We start from the raw sequence: 22196 nt of genomic DNA, 5'->3' as shown, positions 1-22196 counted from the left end.
TACACTGCATGAAGAGCCTTCACTTTAAAATTGATTATACACTGCATGAAGAGCCTTCACTTTAAAATTGATTATACAATGCATGAAGAGCCTTCACTTGAAATTGATTATACAATGCATGAAAAGCCTTCACTTGAAATTGATTATACACTGCATGAAGAGCCTTCACTTTAAAATTGATTATACACTGCATGAAGAGCCTTCACTTTAAAACTGATTATACAATGCATGAAGAGCCTTCACTTGAAATTGATTATACAATGCATGAACAGCCTTCACTTGAAATTGATTATACACTGCATGAAGAGCCTTCACTTTAAAATTGATTATACATTCCATGAACAACCTTCACTTTAAAATTGATTATACACTGCATGAACAGCCTTCACTTTAAAATTGATTATACACTGCATGAACAGCCTTCACTTGAAATTGATTATACAATGCATGAAGAGCCTTTGTTTGAAATTGATTATACACTGCATGAAGAGCCTTCGCTTTAAAATTGATTATACACTCCATGAACAGCCTTCACTTGAAAACTGATTATACAATGCATGAACAGCCTTCACTTGAAAATTGATTATACACTGCATGAAGAGCCTTCACTTGAAATTGATTATACAATGCATGAAGAGCCTTCACTTGAAAATTGATTATACACTCCATGAACAGCCTTCACTTGAAAATTGATTATACAATGCATGAACAGCCTTCACTTGAAAATTGATTATACACTGCATGAAGAGCCTTCACTTGAAAATGATTATACAGTGCATGAAGAGTCTTCACTTGAAAATTGATTTTATGCAGCATGATCAGCCTTCATTTCACTAAACCCATTCATGTAGTGTGTAATCAGTTTTCAAGCTTCATGACTTCTTGAAACCAGTAACATATTAAGTTGAATTCTCATGAAAGTTTTATAAAAATAAATCTGACGAGGTGACATGTTCTATTTTTCTTCACACAGCTATCTTTGTTTAATAGGTCTTTAAATCTATGGATTTTAGCAACCATTAAATCAACCAGAAAAACTGGTATGCCACAAATAATACTCAGTTCACAGTAAATATCATTCATGTGGGTGACAGTGCCCATACATTGATTTCCACACAATTTTCAGATCTTCAATATTATTTAATTAAAACATTTCTCTTGACACTGAAAATTTTAAAGCATCAGGGCAACATAAGAAAAAGGACAACAGAAGAATGTAACATCAACATCCTACATCATGAACCTTCTCTGGCAGCATGAATAGAGGGTCACCCTTCTTCCCATGTTGAATGATGAATGTAGCTTTTGGACTGACCTCTGACACTACACTTTTACTGCCAAACTAAGCAGGGGGAAGCCAAAATGAATAATAGCATGCCATATAAATCAAGAGGTTTAAACAGGTCTTTTTAAAACTATTTACATGAGACTTTTTGTCTTGACTGTGAAAGCAATCAAGGCTGGTAGAATCTATTTTTTTATTGACATTTGTTGGGGAAAACCCCTCAAAGTGGATGTAATATGAATACAGATGGTTGATTTTTTTTTCTTCTCAGCCCTAAATGATTGTGTTAAAACTAAAATTGGGATCAAAGGCTTGGATGTTGTTTCCAAACCCCCCCCTCAATTATTAGAAGTTTTTATATTATTACAGAGAGCACACAATCTTTTTCTATTTACAGCAATCATTCTTTGTAAACTGAAGTGCAATCTACTTGTTTTTACTAAAAATGATAGAAACAAAGGAGACATCAATAATATGATAAGCAAGAAGATGTCATGTGACATCATCAAGCGCATTCAAGTTGGATTAGAAATTCATGTTAGCAAAGATATGATTTCGCCCTCCTGGAAAAGCTTTATTTAAATTGCTGAAGGATGTGAGAAAGAATGGATCACTTTTTAAGCATTAGCACTGATGATGGCAATGTCACACTATGTTAAAATCTTCATTTTAATCTCATGACAAGCTTCTTCCAGTTATGCCCCAAGCTTTGCTTTCACAGACAGAATACCACATTATGAGAAAAAACTTTTTTTGCAGGTAACCTACCAAATATACTCATTCAGAAGTCAAATCCAACAGCAAAGAACAGTGACCCTGATCGGCAATTACATAATCAGCCAGCAGATGATGGTCTATACTGTTCTTGTTCTTGTGACTACCCTTAACAAACTGTAAAGATCAACATCTGCTTGGACATCATCTGGATCTATACAGTTTGCAGTTGGACTGGACATATAAGCAAGTATATACGGTGCTTAAAACTGACTTTTAAACATGCATTGATGAACTATGCAGCATCCTTCACCAAGAAAGTTCTAAAACATGTGAATGAATGCACTGGTATCTCTGCTTCTACATATTAAACTCCATTTTCTATTGGTATCAATTCTACTGAAGAGTTGTTCTTAATGATGATTTTGCTGCACTTAATATATACCATATATAATTTACTCAGCAGAGAAAGGCAAGAAATTATTCTCTTTAGAAAATAACAAAAAAATTTAAAATAGACAAAACATTATTTCATTTGATACTCAGCAATCCAGACAAACATAATGCTTTTATTGAAATGAAAATTTCAAATTAACTGACTGTATCTAAACCTATTACTGAATAGAAATACTGTTTAATTAAATGTTCATTTTCAGTATATTGAAACAGTAACATGTATCAAAACAAAGTCTGTAAAATATTACCTGGCTTCCAGTGGCACCATCTATGGATGAAGTGTTGATTTTCCCACCGGCAATGCTGCCATGTTTATCCTTGCTCTTGATATCTGTAATAGTACTGGTCTTACGATTTGATACCATAGAGTGGGCAACAGACATCGTAGTGGCACCTGCTGGTCAAAAGTTAGTGTTAAGTGCTAGCTCCAGGAAGCAGAGCAGACAACAGCCAGACAAAATAAATGCCATCTCTGTTCAAGTTTTGACTTGTAAACTTCTTGCTACTTTTTAATAACAGTTTCTTTGCTACTGTAAATTATTTTTTAAAGAATCATTTTGATTGAAGTAGTTGTAGTAAGGTTACGTCAATAGGTATTATTTTATAAAATTAAGCTGAACATTAAGAAAAATCATGAATAAAAGGTTTTGAGAATTAATGTCCTAAACATATGTCTATTTAATCTGATTTCAATGGATAGGCAATCCAGGAGTTATTTGGTGTGAATCCTTATGTATTCACTTATAAGTCGAGTCCAACTGTAAACAACACAGACTATGATCTGACATTACATAACATGCCAGTAGGTCAGGGTCTATACTATTTGTTGTGCTGATTACTCCTAACAAACTGCACAGAACCTATATCAGCTGACACATTACGAAGTTGGACTCAACTTATAAGTGAATAAATACATTACTTAATGTAACATGTTCTCAGCATCAAACTTTTATAATCCAACAGGTTAAAATTTCTGTGTAGTGTTAGCAAAAATTAAATACTGATCAAATGTTTGCTTTTAAATCAAACACGCAACACAAATATAACACTGGTTTATCCAGTGCATTTCAACATATAATGAAACATTCTCAAACACTGAACAGACATAATCTGGCTGGCATTATGAAAGTTTTACATGGCTGTCAAAAATTAAAACGTTAAAAATAAGCTCCAGTTAATTAGTACATTTTAGTTTGTTAACATCTTGTCACACACAGTAAACTAAGTTTACAAACTGAACAATATTCCTTCCTCTTGGTATACAGCACCTTTCTAGACCAGATATTGCATTAACTTTTAAGTAGAACTTTATACTTAAAACAAATGGATTGATATTATATATATATATATATATATATATATATATATATATATATATATATATATATATATATATATATATATATATATAGTTTACAATATTAATGTGATTTGCATTTAAATTTATTATATATACTCTGATTCTGTCTCACTGTTTAAACAAAGATGGTAACTGAACAATATATTAAATATATGTCTGTATCAAGTGGTTGACATTGTTGATAAGGATGCACATCATGACATCATCCAAGATTTTACATTATGACACCATCAAATCTTTTATATTATGATATCATCCAGCATATTATATTATGACATCATCAAATGTTTTACATTATGACATCATCCATTTCATCTGATATAATCATGTGTGTCATGAATACATTATGAATTAAGTTTAGCACAGATTCAAAAAAGCATATTAAGTTGAAATATTTGTTAATCTTTTTCTTAAAATTATTTGGGAATCTTTTTCTTAAAATAATGTCCAGAAAACTGGTCAACTGGCACTAAAAATAGGACATACATGCCATTGTACTGTCTGGTATCTTTGGCATAGCTGACTCATTAGACACATGCCTAAACAACTTGCTGATGCAAGATATCAGATACTATACACCCCCCATAAATACTAAATGGAATAAACCCATAAGTAAGATAAAGAAAACATGTTTTTCACTAATGAGCTTCATTTGAAAATTAAAGATGATATGAATGAGTAAATAAAATCTATTATGCAAACCTTCTGTGTGAAAATACATGCTACATTAGTGAAGCAAACTTCATCTACATATACTAGTTCTACTGACTTTTATTGAATATGATGCACTATTCACAAATGACAAAAATTCATTGACACTCCTGTATTTTCTCTGCAAAAAGCCTACGCTTCATTACTAGACTATCCCCTCTTTTTAAAATGATTTGTATAAAAGAAAGCTTTAACCAATAATAAGCCCCATTCCATTTTTGAAAATATTTACAAAAAAGACAGGGCCCCAGATTATCATAGGATCAATAATATACTACACCATATTTTTCTGATGATAACCCCACCCCCATCGCTCCTTTATTACACAACACTTTGGCAATTATTTACTAAGAATATCTTCATTTGATAATATGTATACCCCTCCATTTGTATGAATTTATTAGGCTTTCTCTCAACAACTGTCACTGAAGACACGTAGTACTCACAGAAAAGAATTTATTTTAATAGTCAGCAAAAAAAAATTGTCTCTTGCACTTTAAAAAACATCTAGAAAGCTCAACACAAATCTTGCATTTTGTCTATGAAAAGACAACACACAAAGTCACTAAACTGCTTGACTAAATGCAGTCTCTATTATCAGCATTCTGTATGCAAAGTCTTAGTGAAAGAGAGGTCACCAAATGAACTTTAACAAAGAAAATGTTTGGTAATCAATAATTTATGTGATTAATGTGATCATTATTAGCAGTAATAGTTTCTGGCAATACACATTATGAAAATCATGCAAGGCAAGCATAACTAAAAACAAGATTAATTCAAGCCCATAATGATGGAAGGCAAAGCTCACCAAAAATTAAAATACTGAAGATAGGATTTAATCTTGCTCAAGAAGTGTGACTAACAACCGAAATTAAAGATGTGTTTCTTTGAAAAACCATTACCAAACTGAAATGTCAGCAACATTTTATGTAGTTTTTAACTACCATTCATTGTAATATTGCTTCATAAAATCCATCATTATTGTCTGGAATATTTACTACTTTAAATGGCCACTAAATATTCTGTTTATTACTGTAAATGGCCATTCCATATTCTGCTTATTTTTGTAAATAGCCATTCCATATTCTGTTTATTTTTTAAAATAGCCATTCCATATTCTGTTTATTACTGTAAATGGCCATTCTATATTCTCTTTGCTGTGGAAACTTTACATTATCAACTTCAATTCCAAATGGGGTTTCTCCATGAAATGACCACTCATAAACTTTTTTTTTTATAACACTGATTTTGTAGGTTAGAAGTTAATAAGATTTAAATCACTTATGTAATCTTTCATGCACTAGGAAAGAGTTTGGTTTTTAGTAATGATAAAATGCCATTGTCATGCTATAATAGTTTAAATGCTGAAATTAAAATAAAAGTCTTCTATCTTGCAAAAATGCAAACAAATCTATGCTGACATGCTTAGATTTAAAGAAATTTAAAAATTTAAACATTTGAAATAAAATTATAATGTTTGCCATTCTACAAATATTTCAAAAACATAAGCTGGATACTCAAAAAGCAAGATAAATTTCTATATAATTCTGAACTGACAAGCATTTTGTATGTCTTTAAACTCACCAGAGTCATCTTTGTCTTTGTCTCTGACCATCAGTTTTGACTCTTTTGTTCTCTCAAGTTTTGTTTCTTTTAATTCATCTTTCAAACAAAATTAAGAGATTTTTCAAAGAATCAAAATATAATATCTGTGCATGTATCAAAATCTGAGTGCTAATAACAGACTGTTAATCAAAATACCAATGAAGTAGTCAAAAAAGTTACAAAAAAAGTGTATGGGCAGCTTTAAATAGATTAGATTTTAAAATTTTGTGTAAGCTTTAAAAAAAAAAAAATTCTAATTACTATACAGGGTGAAGTTTCTGCGCTGTCAAATTTCTTCAATTTTATTTTGTGAAAAAATGTTTGATTTTCTAATAAATTAATATCTCCTCACACAGTTATATATTTTTTCCAATTGTAACCTGGTGGTAAAACTCAGGAAATTTAAACCATTTGAAAATGTAGCCATGTTGCTGACTGTATTCCCAAAAATGTATACAGGAATCAAGGACTATATTCGATGTAATATCCACACTGTGTGCATGAAAATTATTTTGGAGCATTTAGTTTTATGAAATTAAAGTGCATTAAAATAAGTGCATACCAACACTGTCAAAACATATTCCCATCTAGTGTATTTACATACAAGAAGAGTTAACTCTCTTTGGCTATGTCATGAGCTCTTCGCTTTGAAGGATTATTCTCTACCCTAAAATAGTCAAGCTGATAAAAACATGCAAGATCCATATTTTGAGACTGATATAAGCCTCAAAGTAAATAGCAACTAGGCAGGCATGGTTGGAATATAGTTAATTCCAAAAGAATATGATGTTCCTCATGAGTTCTAGCAGCTGTTTCAATCCCACCTTGATACAGATAAGTCTACTCATACTGAAAATTTAAAGAGTTTTGACCAAAGAGTGAGAGTGTACATATTAAGTTATTTGCTGGTGTTACAGTGAAATTGGTCTGTTTTTATAAGTTAACCGATATTACATAAACAATGTTCTTCAGCTATTCAATCTAAGAAAATATTTAATTGCTATTTACTATTTTATGTGATTTTCCTAATGTGTTAGTAATGTAAACTCTCTGGATAAGTGATTCAATGGCACACAAAAACAGGTTAGAAAGAGGGTCAGGAAATCCACTCAGATTAAATACATGACCAGCAGATTGACTGATTCAGAAAAAAAAATCAATAAATAAAATGATCATGAAAAAAGTTAAAATGACATAAATAAAAATAGATAACAAGAAATATGTTCATAAGACAGGTATGCCCTAAACAATATTATGCAAATGAAGGCCAAGTGCCAAGTCAAACAGGGGGCATAGCTCTGTAGAATTTTGCCCTGGTCTTCCTAATGCAAAGCCTAATATTAAATTTATCTCCAGTCAAAGAAATCCTCTAAATGGTATGCATCAATAAATTGGCTGTTTCAATGCACACATCAATACTAAAGGCAGAGAAACAATTCAAAATGATGTTTACCTTATAAAAGTTACTGTTTATCTTCAATGGATATGAATAATTTTTAATTCTTAGCCCCAATTCCTCATGTGTATCAATATGTATCATATCATAGGTTGTGTATCACAAAAAGTATTGATAAGTGGCATCATCATATTGTTTCACTCCTAACTGATATGCACAAAAATGAATGAATTCTCAGTAAACAACACTATCAGAAAGCAGTACTCAGAAAATGCCCCTGATTCTAATTGGCATTAGTCAGTATTATTATACCCTGTTTGACTATATTGTATCAATAATGTTGAAACTAACCAAATATCCATGCATGGTCTTAATATACTCTGTTCACATACAAATGTAACAGGTAAGATTTTATTTTGCTTATCACAATGTAAAAAAACAAACATCCTGATTGAATTGCATTTTGCCAGTAAAGAAACTTTCACTTTAGCCAGAGAAAATGCATAAATGAGAGAGAGGAAGAGTTGTGTGCAAAAGAGAAGTGTGTTTAATGAGTATAAGAATTTATGTGTATGTAAATACTGGAGGGTGACACAGAAGATTAGTTCTACAAAACTAATTGTGTCACCTTCTATAAATATATCTGCCAAAGACTGCTGAGTGGACTTAAAGAGATGAAGAGACTTACTTGCTCCCTGTGTATGAGCTGCCACAGCTTCCAAACTTAGACCACCTGCACCTTTCTTTTCTCCTTCCTCTCCTTCCAGTATTTTTAGTTCTTCCAATCGTCTGTGTGCTGCCTCTGCACACAGCTCTCGTGCCTTAAGACCTGAGGGAGTGTTGCCATTGGATAGGGCATCCAGCACAACGCCATCTAGTGTTAACAAGGCAGCTTCATATTTTTTGGCCAACAGGATAGCTGTAGCAGTTTTGCCTGTGAATTTAGAATGACCCATTCAGTTCATGCCATCAACATGTCATATACAAGCCAATGGATTAATGTAAGAAAAATAAAATGATGATGACGACAATGATGATGATGATGATGATGACAATGATGATGATGATAATGATGATGATGATTATTAGCAACTGGATGAAATTTCATGATTGGTCATCAGTATCTCTGAGCTCTAGATAAGAATTAAATCAATTTATGCCCTGGTTTGTAACTAACTGCATTTTTAAAAATTTGATCGGGTATTTTGTGAAGACCACAAAACGCAAAACTTGTGCCAGGAGATAGATTCTTAATCATCAAGATATTAATTATGCCTTATTGAAAGAGTTAAGTGGCTTAGTGATCAAGACTAATTCAGGGTGCATTTGATTAAATGTCTGTACCTGAGTGATTGTTCTGACAGTAAACAAACAAGCACAGAACATCTCAAATGTGAACCAACAGCAGAGTTTATATAATCAAACCATTAAAACAGTATGGACTATACTTACATTGGGAGCAAGCACTGATAACTTTAGACTTAACTGCTTTGTGTGACATGCTAGTATTTAAACATTTCTTCATGTGTTTTTAGTTTTCTTGCTTTGAACAGTATTTATTCATTAAATAATTCTCATGTATCATATATAACAATATAATCTATATGGGCACTGAGTAGAAAGCTAGAAGCTTGTTGAAAACTGTCTCCTCTATTACAGAAAAATCTTAACATCTATAATTGTCTACTAAATTAGATAAATTATGTATAAATATAAAAGTATAACTGATCATTTTTAGTTTATGTAATTGTTTCAAAGAGCATTTAATGGTAAAAAAGATGGAATACACTTGTGTAGTTGTGGCATGTGAGCTAACTTGAAAATCATTTGATAAATTTATGAAGGTTTGCACTGCCATAAATATTTGCATATTAATTTCATCAGAATACATCAGATTACCAGAAAATAATATCTTAATTGTAAGTCAGGTCATTAATGTGAACAGTTACATAACTTATACATTCTAACAGAAAGGTTTCAGCTGTTTTTACTTGTCCGCATGTGCAATACCCATTGTTAGAAACGTGATTTAGGAATGAATCATTATGTAAGCTACTGCTTTGGTTTTCAATTGCATATGCTGAACTTGATCCACTCGATCACCAACAAAATAATATGAAGGAATTTTATGTTTGTTCTGATTCAGGTAAGTTTTAAAATTTGTAACAGATGGATTACTAATTATTTGAATCATCAACATGTTTCACAATGAAATAGTGGTGTAGGCATCATTGTTACCAACAAGAGGCTCAGATATCTTTTGTAAGTAATTTGGAGTAAAACCATGGTACATTTTAAAAAACTGAATTAAGTTATACTTAGAGCATTGATGATTCAGGCAAACCACCTGGTTTTCTATTATAATAATGCCCGAGACACATCTTCATAGTACCTGTTACTGTTCTCATGACCTCCAAATTTATTTTTTTACAGTGAATCTTTTTCTTGCATAGTACAGTTATCCCATCTACAATCAGCATAGTCAAATATGGGAAGCATAAAAAAGTATATGTTCTTTCCAGGACAATCGATCCAATTTATATTAAAAAAATTTCAAAATCTTAACTTTCTCCCAAGCCTTTTAAGATCAATGCTTGGTGAGAGCTTGCCCTGTGGTACCACAAGACAATATAATACCAAAGTACTTATGTTGGAATACTTCCTGAATATCTTTAGTGCAGTTTAGGATGGTGACTTGAATTTTGCTTTCATTCAGTTGAACTGTCTGTGTAAAATATGCAAAATGCTACTTATTTAGTGTTCTGGTCCCTGCCAAGGGAACAATAATTCATTAATAATCAATAAATGATGTCGTACAAAATCCAGGACTATTTTTTTTTCAATTAGCCTGAAGTGTGAAACAGTGAAAATGGCACAGAGTTGACATTTGCCCAATACTGATCATAGAAATTGTAACTGTTTACAGTAAATCCTTTAAATATTAGAGCAAAACCAATCTTTTTGACATACTTCAATTTTTTTATTAAAATTACACATTTAGAATAACTTTAGCATTTGTATTTTTTTATTTTTTTATTTGCCAGAAATTAAATGAGAGTTTTTATAATCAGTGAAAGGCAAAAGCATCCTACCAAAGAAACTGACAAATTTTCATGTCTTCCTAAAGAAATTTCCTTAGTTTCAAAGTACTTTATTTTGCATAGAATAATGTGTAGAATTACCTGGAGGAGAAATATGCCAACAGTTGAAACATAAGAAGGACAGCAGACCTTGAAGTTCCCTATCTCTTTAAGTTCCCAGACTCTTGGACTAACAGAACCTTTATACAGCAACTCAACTCAAAACCATAAGACATAAACATGCCCTGGTGATGTGTAGCAATTACTCATTCTTTTCATGATCTCTATCTGTCTGTCTGTCTGTCTCTTACACACACACATGCACACACACACACATCAATACTCAATCATTTAAAAGATCTTTAAAATCAATCTATTAAAACATATTTACACCACTAAATGTTTATAAATGTTGGCAACATAATTTTTTATCAATCTGGAATGCATGGGACAGAACCAGGACATCAAATTAGTTGTCTGGCTTCTAAATCAGGAGGATATCTTATCAACACAGAAACCATAATTGGACCAAAAACTAGTCAAGTGTATTTTCTGCCATAATATTGATTCTCTTCATCTTAATAAAAAAACAGCAAGTTTTGAGCATGAATTAGACTCTGAATGAAAATGCTTTAATAATAATCAATTCATATCAGTAAAGTGTTATCATTTTAGTGAAATGGAAGAATTGTTTATCTCATACTTCAAAATCCACAAGCATATTTAGTTTCCTTCTCAAGTTTTCTTCCTGGTGACCACTGATGCCATTCATTGTGATTATTATGTTTCAAACTTAACAAGATCTCATTAGTTCTCTGGTCCTGATTTCCCAGTATTTTATTACGGAATGAAAAGTATCCTCACCATCTCAGCACTTGAATGTGGCAATGACAAAACTGCTGATCCTGTCTGAAATATGGCCTTCACAGTGGGTGTGTTTGTTATAGAAGAATCCTTACTCGAATACAAATGGTGTCTGCATATGCCTGTATATATAATTTCCTCCCACTTATACTCTCTTAAAATCCACTTTGCATGAAACACAAAATAGAAACTCTAGACCTCTGATACTTATATGCACCCATTTAAGCCATGCTTTCCAAGTGCTATTGCAATTGCTTTGATATTTCTTGCCTGGTGCAACTTTCATTGCATTGCATCAATTGACCAAAAGAATGATAAAAGCTGCCCTTCAATATTCATCTTAACACATCTTAAAAATCACAATAACAATTAAACATGAGAAAAATTAAATCTACTTGTTTTGGCTGGTCTATTTTTTATCTCATCTCTGCAAAAGGTTGACTGACTTTTAATCCAAAACTCACAAACCATCAAGGGCCACCTTTGATACTTTATCACTTATAACACCTAAATAAATATCCCACCTTTGACCTTAAACTCTACAAATTAAAATATAAGGTAATCAATTTACAGTGTTTTGCTTACACATCAGTTTTAATTGGATTGCTCAGCATGCATCATTACAAATGTCATGCACAGTTTCAGTACCAAGGAGACTTGCAATGACTGGTTTCTGTAATGCATGGATAAAACATGCAAAAATATGTTGCTTTGTTTGTTTTTTTTAAAACAAATTTTATTTTTAACTGTAATGTGGCAAACATCCTTTCAAATGGTATTTATGGGTTGTCATGGTTTAAAACATTACAAGAGCTAAAGGAAACATTTCTCAGTATTATTTTCTTTATCAAAAACACCATTTTTGTGTGATAAGAGTCTTATACAATTGTTACTAAGGATAATATTTAACAGCAAAAAGTGTAAAAGAGAAATTAGCATCCCACAGCAAAAAGTGTAAAAGATAGATTAGTGTCCTAACATTTTGTTAATCTTTGTCTTTGTGTGGTGTGTGTTTGCAAGGAAAGTCACAACTCTAACACCACATGGGGAAATAAAAGGACAAAAAATTATTTGGCCATGTTTTACTATGTCAATCTAAAAAATAAGGTCCTTAACATTAAAAATGCAGATACAAATTCAAAATAATACAGGGAAACAGAATTTATTATCTTCCCATGTTTGAAATTAGGATTTACTGTAACTGTTCATGCCACTTATAGTAACCAGCATTCAAACAAACCATTTAACTGGAACCATTGCTAGCTAATGATGATGATGATGGCAGAATTATATAATTCATGTACAGATTTATATGATTTAAGATCATTTTCCAAGAATAAAACAGTTGTATTACCATAAGACTCATATCTATTAAATTTAAAAATGATTATTCAAGTTTAATGAAAATAAATTTAAAGAAATTATAGTAGCTAAATTACAAATATTTACAAAGATTAGGTATATAAATTATAAATCTCTCTCTAACCTGACATTGGAGCTCCATTAACAATAACTGCAATGCCTCTTCGGTTTCTTGCTGCCTTGCCCTCTGGAGTTAGGTCTATTCCAAGATGGCGAGCAATGGCAGCTGATACTGGAGTTATTTCCATTTCTCCAACACCTCTGCTACTTGTAGATGCCTTTCCTGTACAACAGAAGTTTTAATATTACAAATAGCCTAAAGATGACAGGCTAATCCCCTTGACCAAACAAAGCTACTGCAAAATTAAAAACTAAATATAATCGAGCGATTTTACATCCAGTGACATCAAGCTTCAATCAATTAATCAAAGAATCAAAAGGGATCTGCCTTCCTCAAATGTAATGTTACTAAGAAGTTAATAAAAGCTGTGTGCTTGAAAATTAAGGAAAGCAGACTTGTCATGTGGAGCCAAAAATTACAATATCAGCTGTTGTGATCTTGACCTTCAACACCTGGATGTGATATCAACAGGTAGGTACATCTGCCCAGTTGTTAACTACTATATAGTTTGATCAAAATTGGTTCCAGGACACTCAATTTATCGAGTCAAAACAAAAAATATTTTATAATCTTGGTTCCAATGGCCCTGACCAATCACCTCTTTACCTTGGAATCAACAGGGATCTGTCCCCTGCCAAAAAGTAGTCTACTCATGAAATCTGATGGAATGTAGACCAAGGAAACTTGAATAATCATACAGTAAGAAAAATAATGTTTTCAGATCCAGTGACCTTGATCATGGAACTAGCAGCAACAAATTAATAGGCTTCTGTGTTTACACATGGCTAACATACAATGGGAAGTCACCTTGCCTTGCCTATGGCTGAACGGACAACACTATTAGTATATCCCCTAACCCATACTTCTGTTGTTGTTAGGAGGGGGGTTAAAACGACAGAAGTACTAGATATTTAATGACAACTGGATGATTATGTTAACATAAAAAATGTATTCAGTGCAGGTTATTAATGAAGAAAACTTACATATTTTGCAGGATGAATGATCCTGCCAAATCAGACATAGAACTTTAGATGCAAGCATCAGAATTTTTTATTTTACAGGAGCAGCTTCAAAGTTTCCAACTATTAATTCCATACAAGTCAAGAATATAACTGACTACATTTTTACTGTCGTGGGAGGCTATTCAAAATGTAACTGACTACATTTGGACCATTATGGAAGGATATTCAAAATGTAACTGACTACATTTTTACTGTCATGGGAGGCTATTCAAAATGTAACTGACTACATTTGGACTATTATGGAAGGATATTCAAAATGTAACTGACTACATTTTTACTGTCATGGGAGGCTATTCAAAATGTAACTGACTACATTTTTACTCTAATGGGAGGCTATTCAAAATGTAACTGACTACATTTGGACTATTATGGAAGGATATCCAAAATGTAACTGACTACATTTTTACTGTCATGGGAGGCTATTCAAAATGTAACTGACTACATTTTTACTCTAATGGGAGGCTATTCAAAATGTAACTGACTACATTTTGACTGTCATGGGAGACCTTTCCGTGAAAATCACTAATATTATATTACAATTACAGTGCTTGATCTTTATAAAACTGTTTATAATCAACATAAATGACTGACTGGATGTGGACTAATTTGGCTCTGCAAATACTTTATATATTACATCCATTGCTTGTTCAAAATGGTGAACTTTTTATCCAAATAATATTGTTCAAGTGAGTATATTCATGTGTGAACAGTTTTCTGCTAAATGGATCTGGAATTTTCTGTACTTACAATGGAATTATTCTTTTGTTGGAATTCTTGATGGAATGGCTGATCACTGGCAATTTGATAGTCAAAAAAAAAGGAGCAGGGGTGGGGGTAACCAATGTGATTAAATATAATTGTACATACTTCCAAAAGAAAAATATTCTTTCTTTATCTAATATTTGTGTTGTGATATATCTAATATTTGTGTTGTGATATATCTAATATTTGTGTCGTGATATATCTAATATGTGTGTTGTGATATATCTAATATGTGTGTTGTGATATATCTAATATGTGTGTTGTGATATATCTAATATTTGTGTTGTGATATATCTAATATGTGTGTTGTGATATATCTAATATGTGTGTTGTGATATATCTAATATGTGTTGTGATATATCTAATATTTGTGTTGTGATATATCTAATATGTGTGTTGTGATATATCTAATATTTGTGTTGTGATATATCTAATATTTGTGTTGTGATATATCTAATATGTGTTTTGTGATATATCTAATATTTGTGTTGTGATATATCTAATATGTGTGTTGTGATATATCTAATATTTGTGTTGTGATATATCTAATATGTGTGTTGTGATATATCTAATATTTGTGTTGTGATATATCTAATATGTGTGTTGTGATATATCTAATATGTGTTTATTTTATTTCCTGAGAATAAAGTGGTGAGCTTTTAAGTTGTTAAATTAAGTTTGATTCTCAATATGGAGGACAAATCATCTCAATCAGTGTCCACATCTGATTCTAGTCTGGATACAAGTGATTTTAGCGCTAGCTTATTCTTTGAGGTATTCTCTCCCAGGGATTTAGACAGCTATATATTGTAGCATTGATGTGAATAGTCATTTATATAATGAGTGTGTGTGTGTGTGTGTGTGTGAACATATTACTATTAGCTTGTATATTATATGTACATAGTAGAGGGCCTCAAGGTAGATTAGTTCCCATTTGTAACTAATTGAGTCACCCTCTGAAAATAAAGTATTTAATATTTATTATTATTATTATTATTATTATTATTATTATTATTATTATTATCAAAGCAATACAACTGAACCATTTTATAAATGATGAAGTCTTATACTGATGATATTCCCAGGAGACCGTGTCACATAAAAGTGTATTAAAACACACCAACAATCTTTAATGATGTGAAATCCCATCATAATTGATTTTTAAGAGCCAAGATCTGAACAAAATGAAACAGAGTAGCAATGATAAACAAAAATTTTGTATAATGGGTTACATGATCATACCCTTATTTTAAGCAAGCTAGTATATTGATAAACTTTATAGCGAGGAACAAATATATTATTTACTAGTATTATAAATCAATAAAATACTACCTTCTGATTCTTTCTTTGACTGAGTCTCATCAAAAGGCTCTGCAGGTTCTGCAAGGGATCCAACCCTTGATGGGGATTTGGTCCCAGCCGGTCCTTCTGTCTTATCATCTGACTCCTCTTCTTTATCCTTCCCTTCCGCATCAGCATTTTCTAATCAATTACATGCATCATAATGTTATATGCTACAATGAAACCTGTCCACAATGGATAGTCAAGGGTCAGAATCATACTTCATGATAAAACCACCCAAAACACTTTCCAAAACATTATGTAAATATCTTACTGAAGAAAAGTATTAATAGATATACATAGCAGGTTGCCATACATGGCTTACCATGGGAGAAAAAACTAATGCACAATATCAAGAAATAATGGGCCCTCGTTCATGTGGCATTATATGGCCTTGCAGAATTGGGAATTCTACGCTGCATGATCTCTGACACTATTTTTTAACATTCAGCGAATAACTTATAAATACATATGTTCCATATATACTAACTTATAACTCAGTACATTTTATTGAAAAGTCAATTTGTGCAGAATAGGGTTAGAGTTCTCAGAATAAGATAATAAAATCTGATAACTCTTTGGTTTGAAGTACAAAATTTAAATATATGTTAATGTTTCCATGCCAATGCTGCCATTCAAAAATCTACATATGGCTTAAATTTAATGCTTGCATACTTAATTCTGGAAAATGCCAGTTGAGATTTCAAGCTATTGCATCTATATGCTTGTTTTAAATTTTCCAGTGGTATACAGCAATTCATGAGTACAACCTCCTCAAGTATGTAGATTCACATGCTTAATTCTGAAACGCAAAATGAAGTCTGTTTTGGCATTACCATGAGCAAAGCTGTTTAGCTTGAAACCTGATGATCTGGCCTTACATGTACCCACCAAATAGTGCATATTGGGATATGACATATCCATTACATTGTCAAGTGAAAGCAGGATTTCTCTCTTTCACCAAACCATTTAATTCTCAAAAAAGGAATTATTTCTCCAATATCATCTTCACTTAGGTGAAATCAGCAACATGTCTCTCTGATAACTTTTAAACTGTGGACTGATTCTTTTTGTCAGCCAACTTGAATAAATTGGGCTTTTAATGGCTGCTAAAGGTCACTGGCCATACTCTAACATTTTTCTTTTGACATCAGATTTGCATTACATGATTAAAAGTAGTTATACTCGCACAAAAGAATAAAAAAATTATCAAGTGTTAAGAAGAAATTATAATTTAATTACTCTAAATAGAAGTATACAATGCTGTTACTTCCCCTTAGCTACAATTTACCAACTATAGAGGACACCTGCCAGAAATGACATACATTTATCCCCACAAGAAGTACATGCTTCTTGTTGTTGAAAAATAAAACACTATAAACTATGGATAGGGAACATTTAGATGAATCTTTAGAAAAGTAATTTACTGTTCAGCCTTATATCAATATGTGTGCATGACTCACTAGATTGTATCACTTTCAAAACTGTTCCATTGTTTTAATTTATGTTAAAAATTCCCATTAATACAGGTAAAAAGTAGCAATGCTGGCTTCCCTATGTTGGCCAGTTTTTGTTTTTTTAAAAAAAAAAAAAGAAATTGGCACACTTAAAAGAATCCAAAGGAACCAAAGTTGGCTTCCTTATGGCAGCCAACTTCATAAAAAAACTGGCACACTTAAAAGAATCCAAATTCAGTTTCCAGGGTTGGTTTGCTTTGTAACAATATAACCTTTTTATTTTATATCACGTTGGTAAAATTTAAGCAATGGGTTTATTGCTCGCTGTCAGTTGTGTTTATTCATCACCTGGTCTTCTATTTATTTGCCATATGTAATCATAATTGATACAAACGTTCATTGATGTTCATAGGGTAAATAGTATACACAGCAATAACTTGCTTTAATAATACTTTTGTAACCCATGCTAGCAAAAAGAGTATCATTTGCACTCAGAGTGAATGTGTTTTCAAATAATGATTTTTATTTGTGAGATACTGTTGTATAGTTAACCTTGATACAATGAATCTTGGCCATTTTGCACCTTATAATGTATCATGCATGAATGGCAGGTACCTTCAAGCAATTGGGTGATATTCCCATCTCATTTGCGATTTGTTATTCGACATAAGCAACACACGCTAGAGTAAGGATGCATAAGCCAGCCAGCTTCTGCTACATATACAGAGTTCGTGGATATATTTTTTTTTCCTTTAATAAATTTTGATGATGAAAAACTGAAGGAATAAATGATAACAGTTAGTTTCTTTCATTTTATTTTCAAATAAGTGTTTTATCTATTTTACTGTACTGTGCAGTTGGGTGGGTCACAAATTCAACACAAATATTTTTCATTTCTTAAGTCAAATATCATATACCTTGATGAAAAAAGTTTCACCATAAGTTCTGGGACAGGAATTTGTTTTATTATTTTATCATGTCCCAATATATATGATAAATAAGAGACATAAAAGACATATATTCAGACATACATACATACATACATACACACATACATACATACATACATACATACACACACGCACACACAGTTATATACTACAATCACACATATATTTTTATTTGCTTCCATTCCATGCATGTCTGAACAACTTACACATGTATTAAATTTTGTGTTTGCTGTAAACAATGTTTGCATTTGAAGCAATAAAAGTTTTGAGTTGATTTGTCTCATTTGTAAGGCAGGTCTATTTCCTAAATAATATTTCCAGAGTTACTGAGAATACATGTCAGACCAAAACCCTTGCTTGCAAAAGTGGTACCCACTTTTTTTCCCCCGTTTTCAACTTCTCTAATCAAGCTGCAGAGCTGACATACCCTATGCACCAATAATATCCCATATTCAATTACCCGCGTGTTTTTGTTCTGCACAACTGACAACTTGCTGCATTCATCCAACACACATGGAAATCCAAGCTAGCTCTTCACATAAATCTTGCTGACATTTTTGTTTCTATATTTACACTGTAACTTAGTTATAGCACTGCAGAACACTTAATATTTTTAGAAACTGGTATGTGATTGGTGCAATGATAAGTCAGCTGTTGAAGATTATGATAGGAATCTGAAGAAAAGTTGTGTAGAATTTATCATATAAATGGATTTAAGATGTGATCTATTATGAATTTATATGCTTCAATGGACTTTATTACAGTAAGAGAGACAAATGTAATATTCAAACTTGTCTGTAACTTACTCTACTCAATAAAATAATCCCATATATATATATATATATATATATATATATATATATATATATATATATATATATATATATATATATATATATATATATATATATATATATATATTAAGCCAGTTAGCCAAAGCTTTTTTTCAAAAGTGCAACACTAACTTGCAGGTAACAAATCACCTCTTGCGTTTGGATTTTATCAGCAATTTACACAACAATTTATAGGAGGGTCAAATAAAAACTTGTCAGATCTAAAAGGGGAAGGGAAATGACTACCAATCAAATCACTTTATAAGTAGGTACATACAGTGCTCAACAGTGCTGCTGTAAAACATATGCCAAATTTCCAAGTAAATATTTGATTTTATATAAGTGCAGATATCCATTAGCGTTGTGAACTTAATCAATAAATAAATTATGCCCACCATCTTTCTCTTTGTCCTCCTGTTCCTGGCGTGCAGTTTCAGCTGCTTCTTCCACTTCCCGTCTTGCCTTCTCTGTCTCCTCAAGCCTCTTGTTTTGCTCTGATGGGAGAAAATAATGTATTTTTCTGATGATAAGCCCATGCTTGGTGATAAGCTGATCCCCATAGTTTACAAAAACTTTGGTGACTAGTTAGTTACTAAAGATCTCTTTGTCTGATAATATCCCCAGCACCAACATTTTGACAAATTTATTTGGTTGGCCCCATTAGTCTAATCACAGAAAAAGATACTGTATGTCTTTACTTTTTATTTTGACACATTTTCATTAAGGAACAAAAAAGATGGACAATTACTGTCACAATCAGAAATAAGCAAATATATTTAGCATGTTTTTATATATATATATATATATATATATATATATATATATATATATATATATATATATGCCATTACTTATCATTAAATTTAAATTTGAATTTTCACTTTTCTGACAAGGTTTTCTATGCAGTTCTTGAAACTCATATTGATCATGACTTTCACATACAGCAATATTTTGGACATTATATCTGACACAATATAATTATCAAAAAAGTTTCATTTTGGCATGCTTAGAGTTAGGATATACTTGTTATTTTGAATATTTATTTATAAATTTATTCTATCTTTTTTCAAAATTTTTAAAACATTTTAAGTCAAATTTTTAAAAAAATGGTTTCACAAACCCTCATAATACTCCAGCAATTCTTGAGGAAGTTTTTCTCCAACACCTCTTGGCGGGAGAAGGATAGTATTGTATTCGTCATAGCCTTTCATCAACCGCAGGATCTGTATCAATTATGGAGGAAAGCACTTTAATTCAACTGTATTACATGTTCTGAAACTTATGTCTTTAGATAACTGACTAATAAATTTATATACATGTAAAATGCTTACAGCGTGATAAGGATTATTCAGATGAAAACTATTGCCAAAACAAATATCCTGCATGCCAAGGTAATCTGCAAACCTGCTTAAAACAAGAGGGCAAGTGTTTATCCTATTTGTTTGTTTTTAAAAAAATACCCAATTCGACCTTATATTTGTTGAACACGAATAAAATTAAAATTAAAACTAGTCAATTAGGCCCTATTATACTGCATGTTTTATCACTCAAAATGATAGTTAGAGCCCAAAGATCTTAATCAATATTGTGAAATTTGCAACTTTTAAAAAGAAGTCATACATTTTTATTTACATATAAGACTAAAAATAATCGCAGCCCACTGTAAATACATTGATATATAATGAAATATCAATTAATTAAATTAGTAACAGCTACTTGTGACAACAATGCACGAAATTAATACATATTAAACAAGTCTCAACAAATCTGAGTTTCATTGTTAGCGTTTAATTCATTTTCAGTATAATCATCATAAATGCAATATGCCCTCTTGTATTCAAATCTGAAATGTTTCAATCAACCATCAAAGTGATGTCTGTAAGCATTTCTGTGAGAACCTAATTACAGACCAATTGTGTTTTGATCTCTGACTTGCAGAAATGTTTGCTTCCTTGTCACAATGAATTAAAAGTAGACCTGCTTTGTATTATAACATTAATTTTATCACTGTTTGTGTCAAATAAAGTTAAGGGGGTAGAATAAAATAAGTTAAATGCATGCATATCCTACCTGCGTAAGAGCTAGTGGTCAAGTCATGTGTCAAGTCATTTCATTTCAACTGACAATTTGCACACTCAGATATTACTATATAAGTAAGATAATTAAAGTATCTAACCTATATCAGTAGTTAATCCTACTCATTTGTAAATTTCAAGTATATATTAATTGTTGCTGCCAAGGTTGAGTGTGCAATAAATACTGTGCAGTTTATGACAATGGATAATGATTAAAAAATTTTAACTCAATATCAATATCATAATATATTACTTATAATTTACATTTATTTCCATTGCCCTCACCTTTTCTTCCTCCAAGTACATGGCATCAAACTCGAGGTTGTAAAATTCAATGTCAAATTTACAAGGGTTTTTTACAATAACTTCTCTCTCATCCCCAACACTGTGGGGTAAGATGGGGCCAAACTGCATCATATTTTGATCAAAGTCAAGACGTGGCTCAAGCCCCTGCCCTCGACACAATAACAAAATCCGCTGACTACTCTGAGAGATACGGATGGGTATCCGGTGCTCATAGAACTTCTGAAAAAAGTGGAAAAATCATGTCCAAATATACAAAGGAATAACAAGTAAATCTTAGTTTTAATCTACAAGCATATATGCAGCAAACCACACAACTTAATGTTAATGCACTGTATAATACTGCTATGATAATTCAATGAATTCATTTCCTATGCCCACTATGTCTATCATGAGGAGTCAGGAATGAATGAAGTCACTGTTGAATAATCTCTTTTCTTAAATTTGATCAGTGTGTAATTTGCTGTTGATAATTTTTGGATTATTAACTACCTCTCAG

The 22196-nt window shown here is 31.6% G+C and overlaps 1 protein-coding gene across 1 annotated transcript in view; it reads right to left on the bottom strand.

Annotated features, from left to right (window-relative positions):
* Window positions 1–22196, bottom strand: part of LOC149780098 (axonemal central pair apparatus protein HYDIN-like) — a 240483-nt gene that overhangs the window by 143758 nt on the left and 74529 nt on the right. The window contains exons 33-40 of the mRNA XM_089936859.1: window positions 21680–21919; window positions 20440–20542; window positions 19715–19813; window positions 16071–16220; window positions 12958–13116; window positions 8216–8461; window positions 6111–6188; window positions 2704–2849 (exon numbers count right to left, since the gene is read on the bottom strand). Coding sequence (XP_089792985.1) covers window positions 2704–2849; window positions 6111–6188; window positions 8216–8461; window positions 12958–13116; window positions 16071–16220; window positions 19715–19813; window positions 20440–20542; window positions 21680–21919 — 1221 coding nt within the window. The remainder of the gene's footprint in view (window positions 1–2703; window positions 2850–6110; window positions 6189–8215; window positions 8462–12957; window positions 13117–16070; window positions 16221–19714; window positions 19814–20439; window positions 20543–21679; window positions 21920–22196) is intronic.

The sequence above is a fragment of the Sinohyriopsis cumingii genome, chromosome 16 (genome assembly GCF_028554795.1).
Source record: "Sinohyriopsis cumingii isolate HCF-2022 chromosome 16, ASM2855479v2, whole genome shotgun sequence".
Lineage (NCBI taxonomy): Eukaryota > Metazoa > Mollusca > Bivalvia > Unionida > Unionidae > Sinohyriopsis > Sinohyriopsis cumingii.
This window is presented reverse-complemented; position numbering and strand designations above follow the sequence as displayed.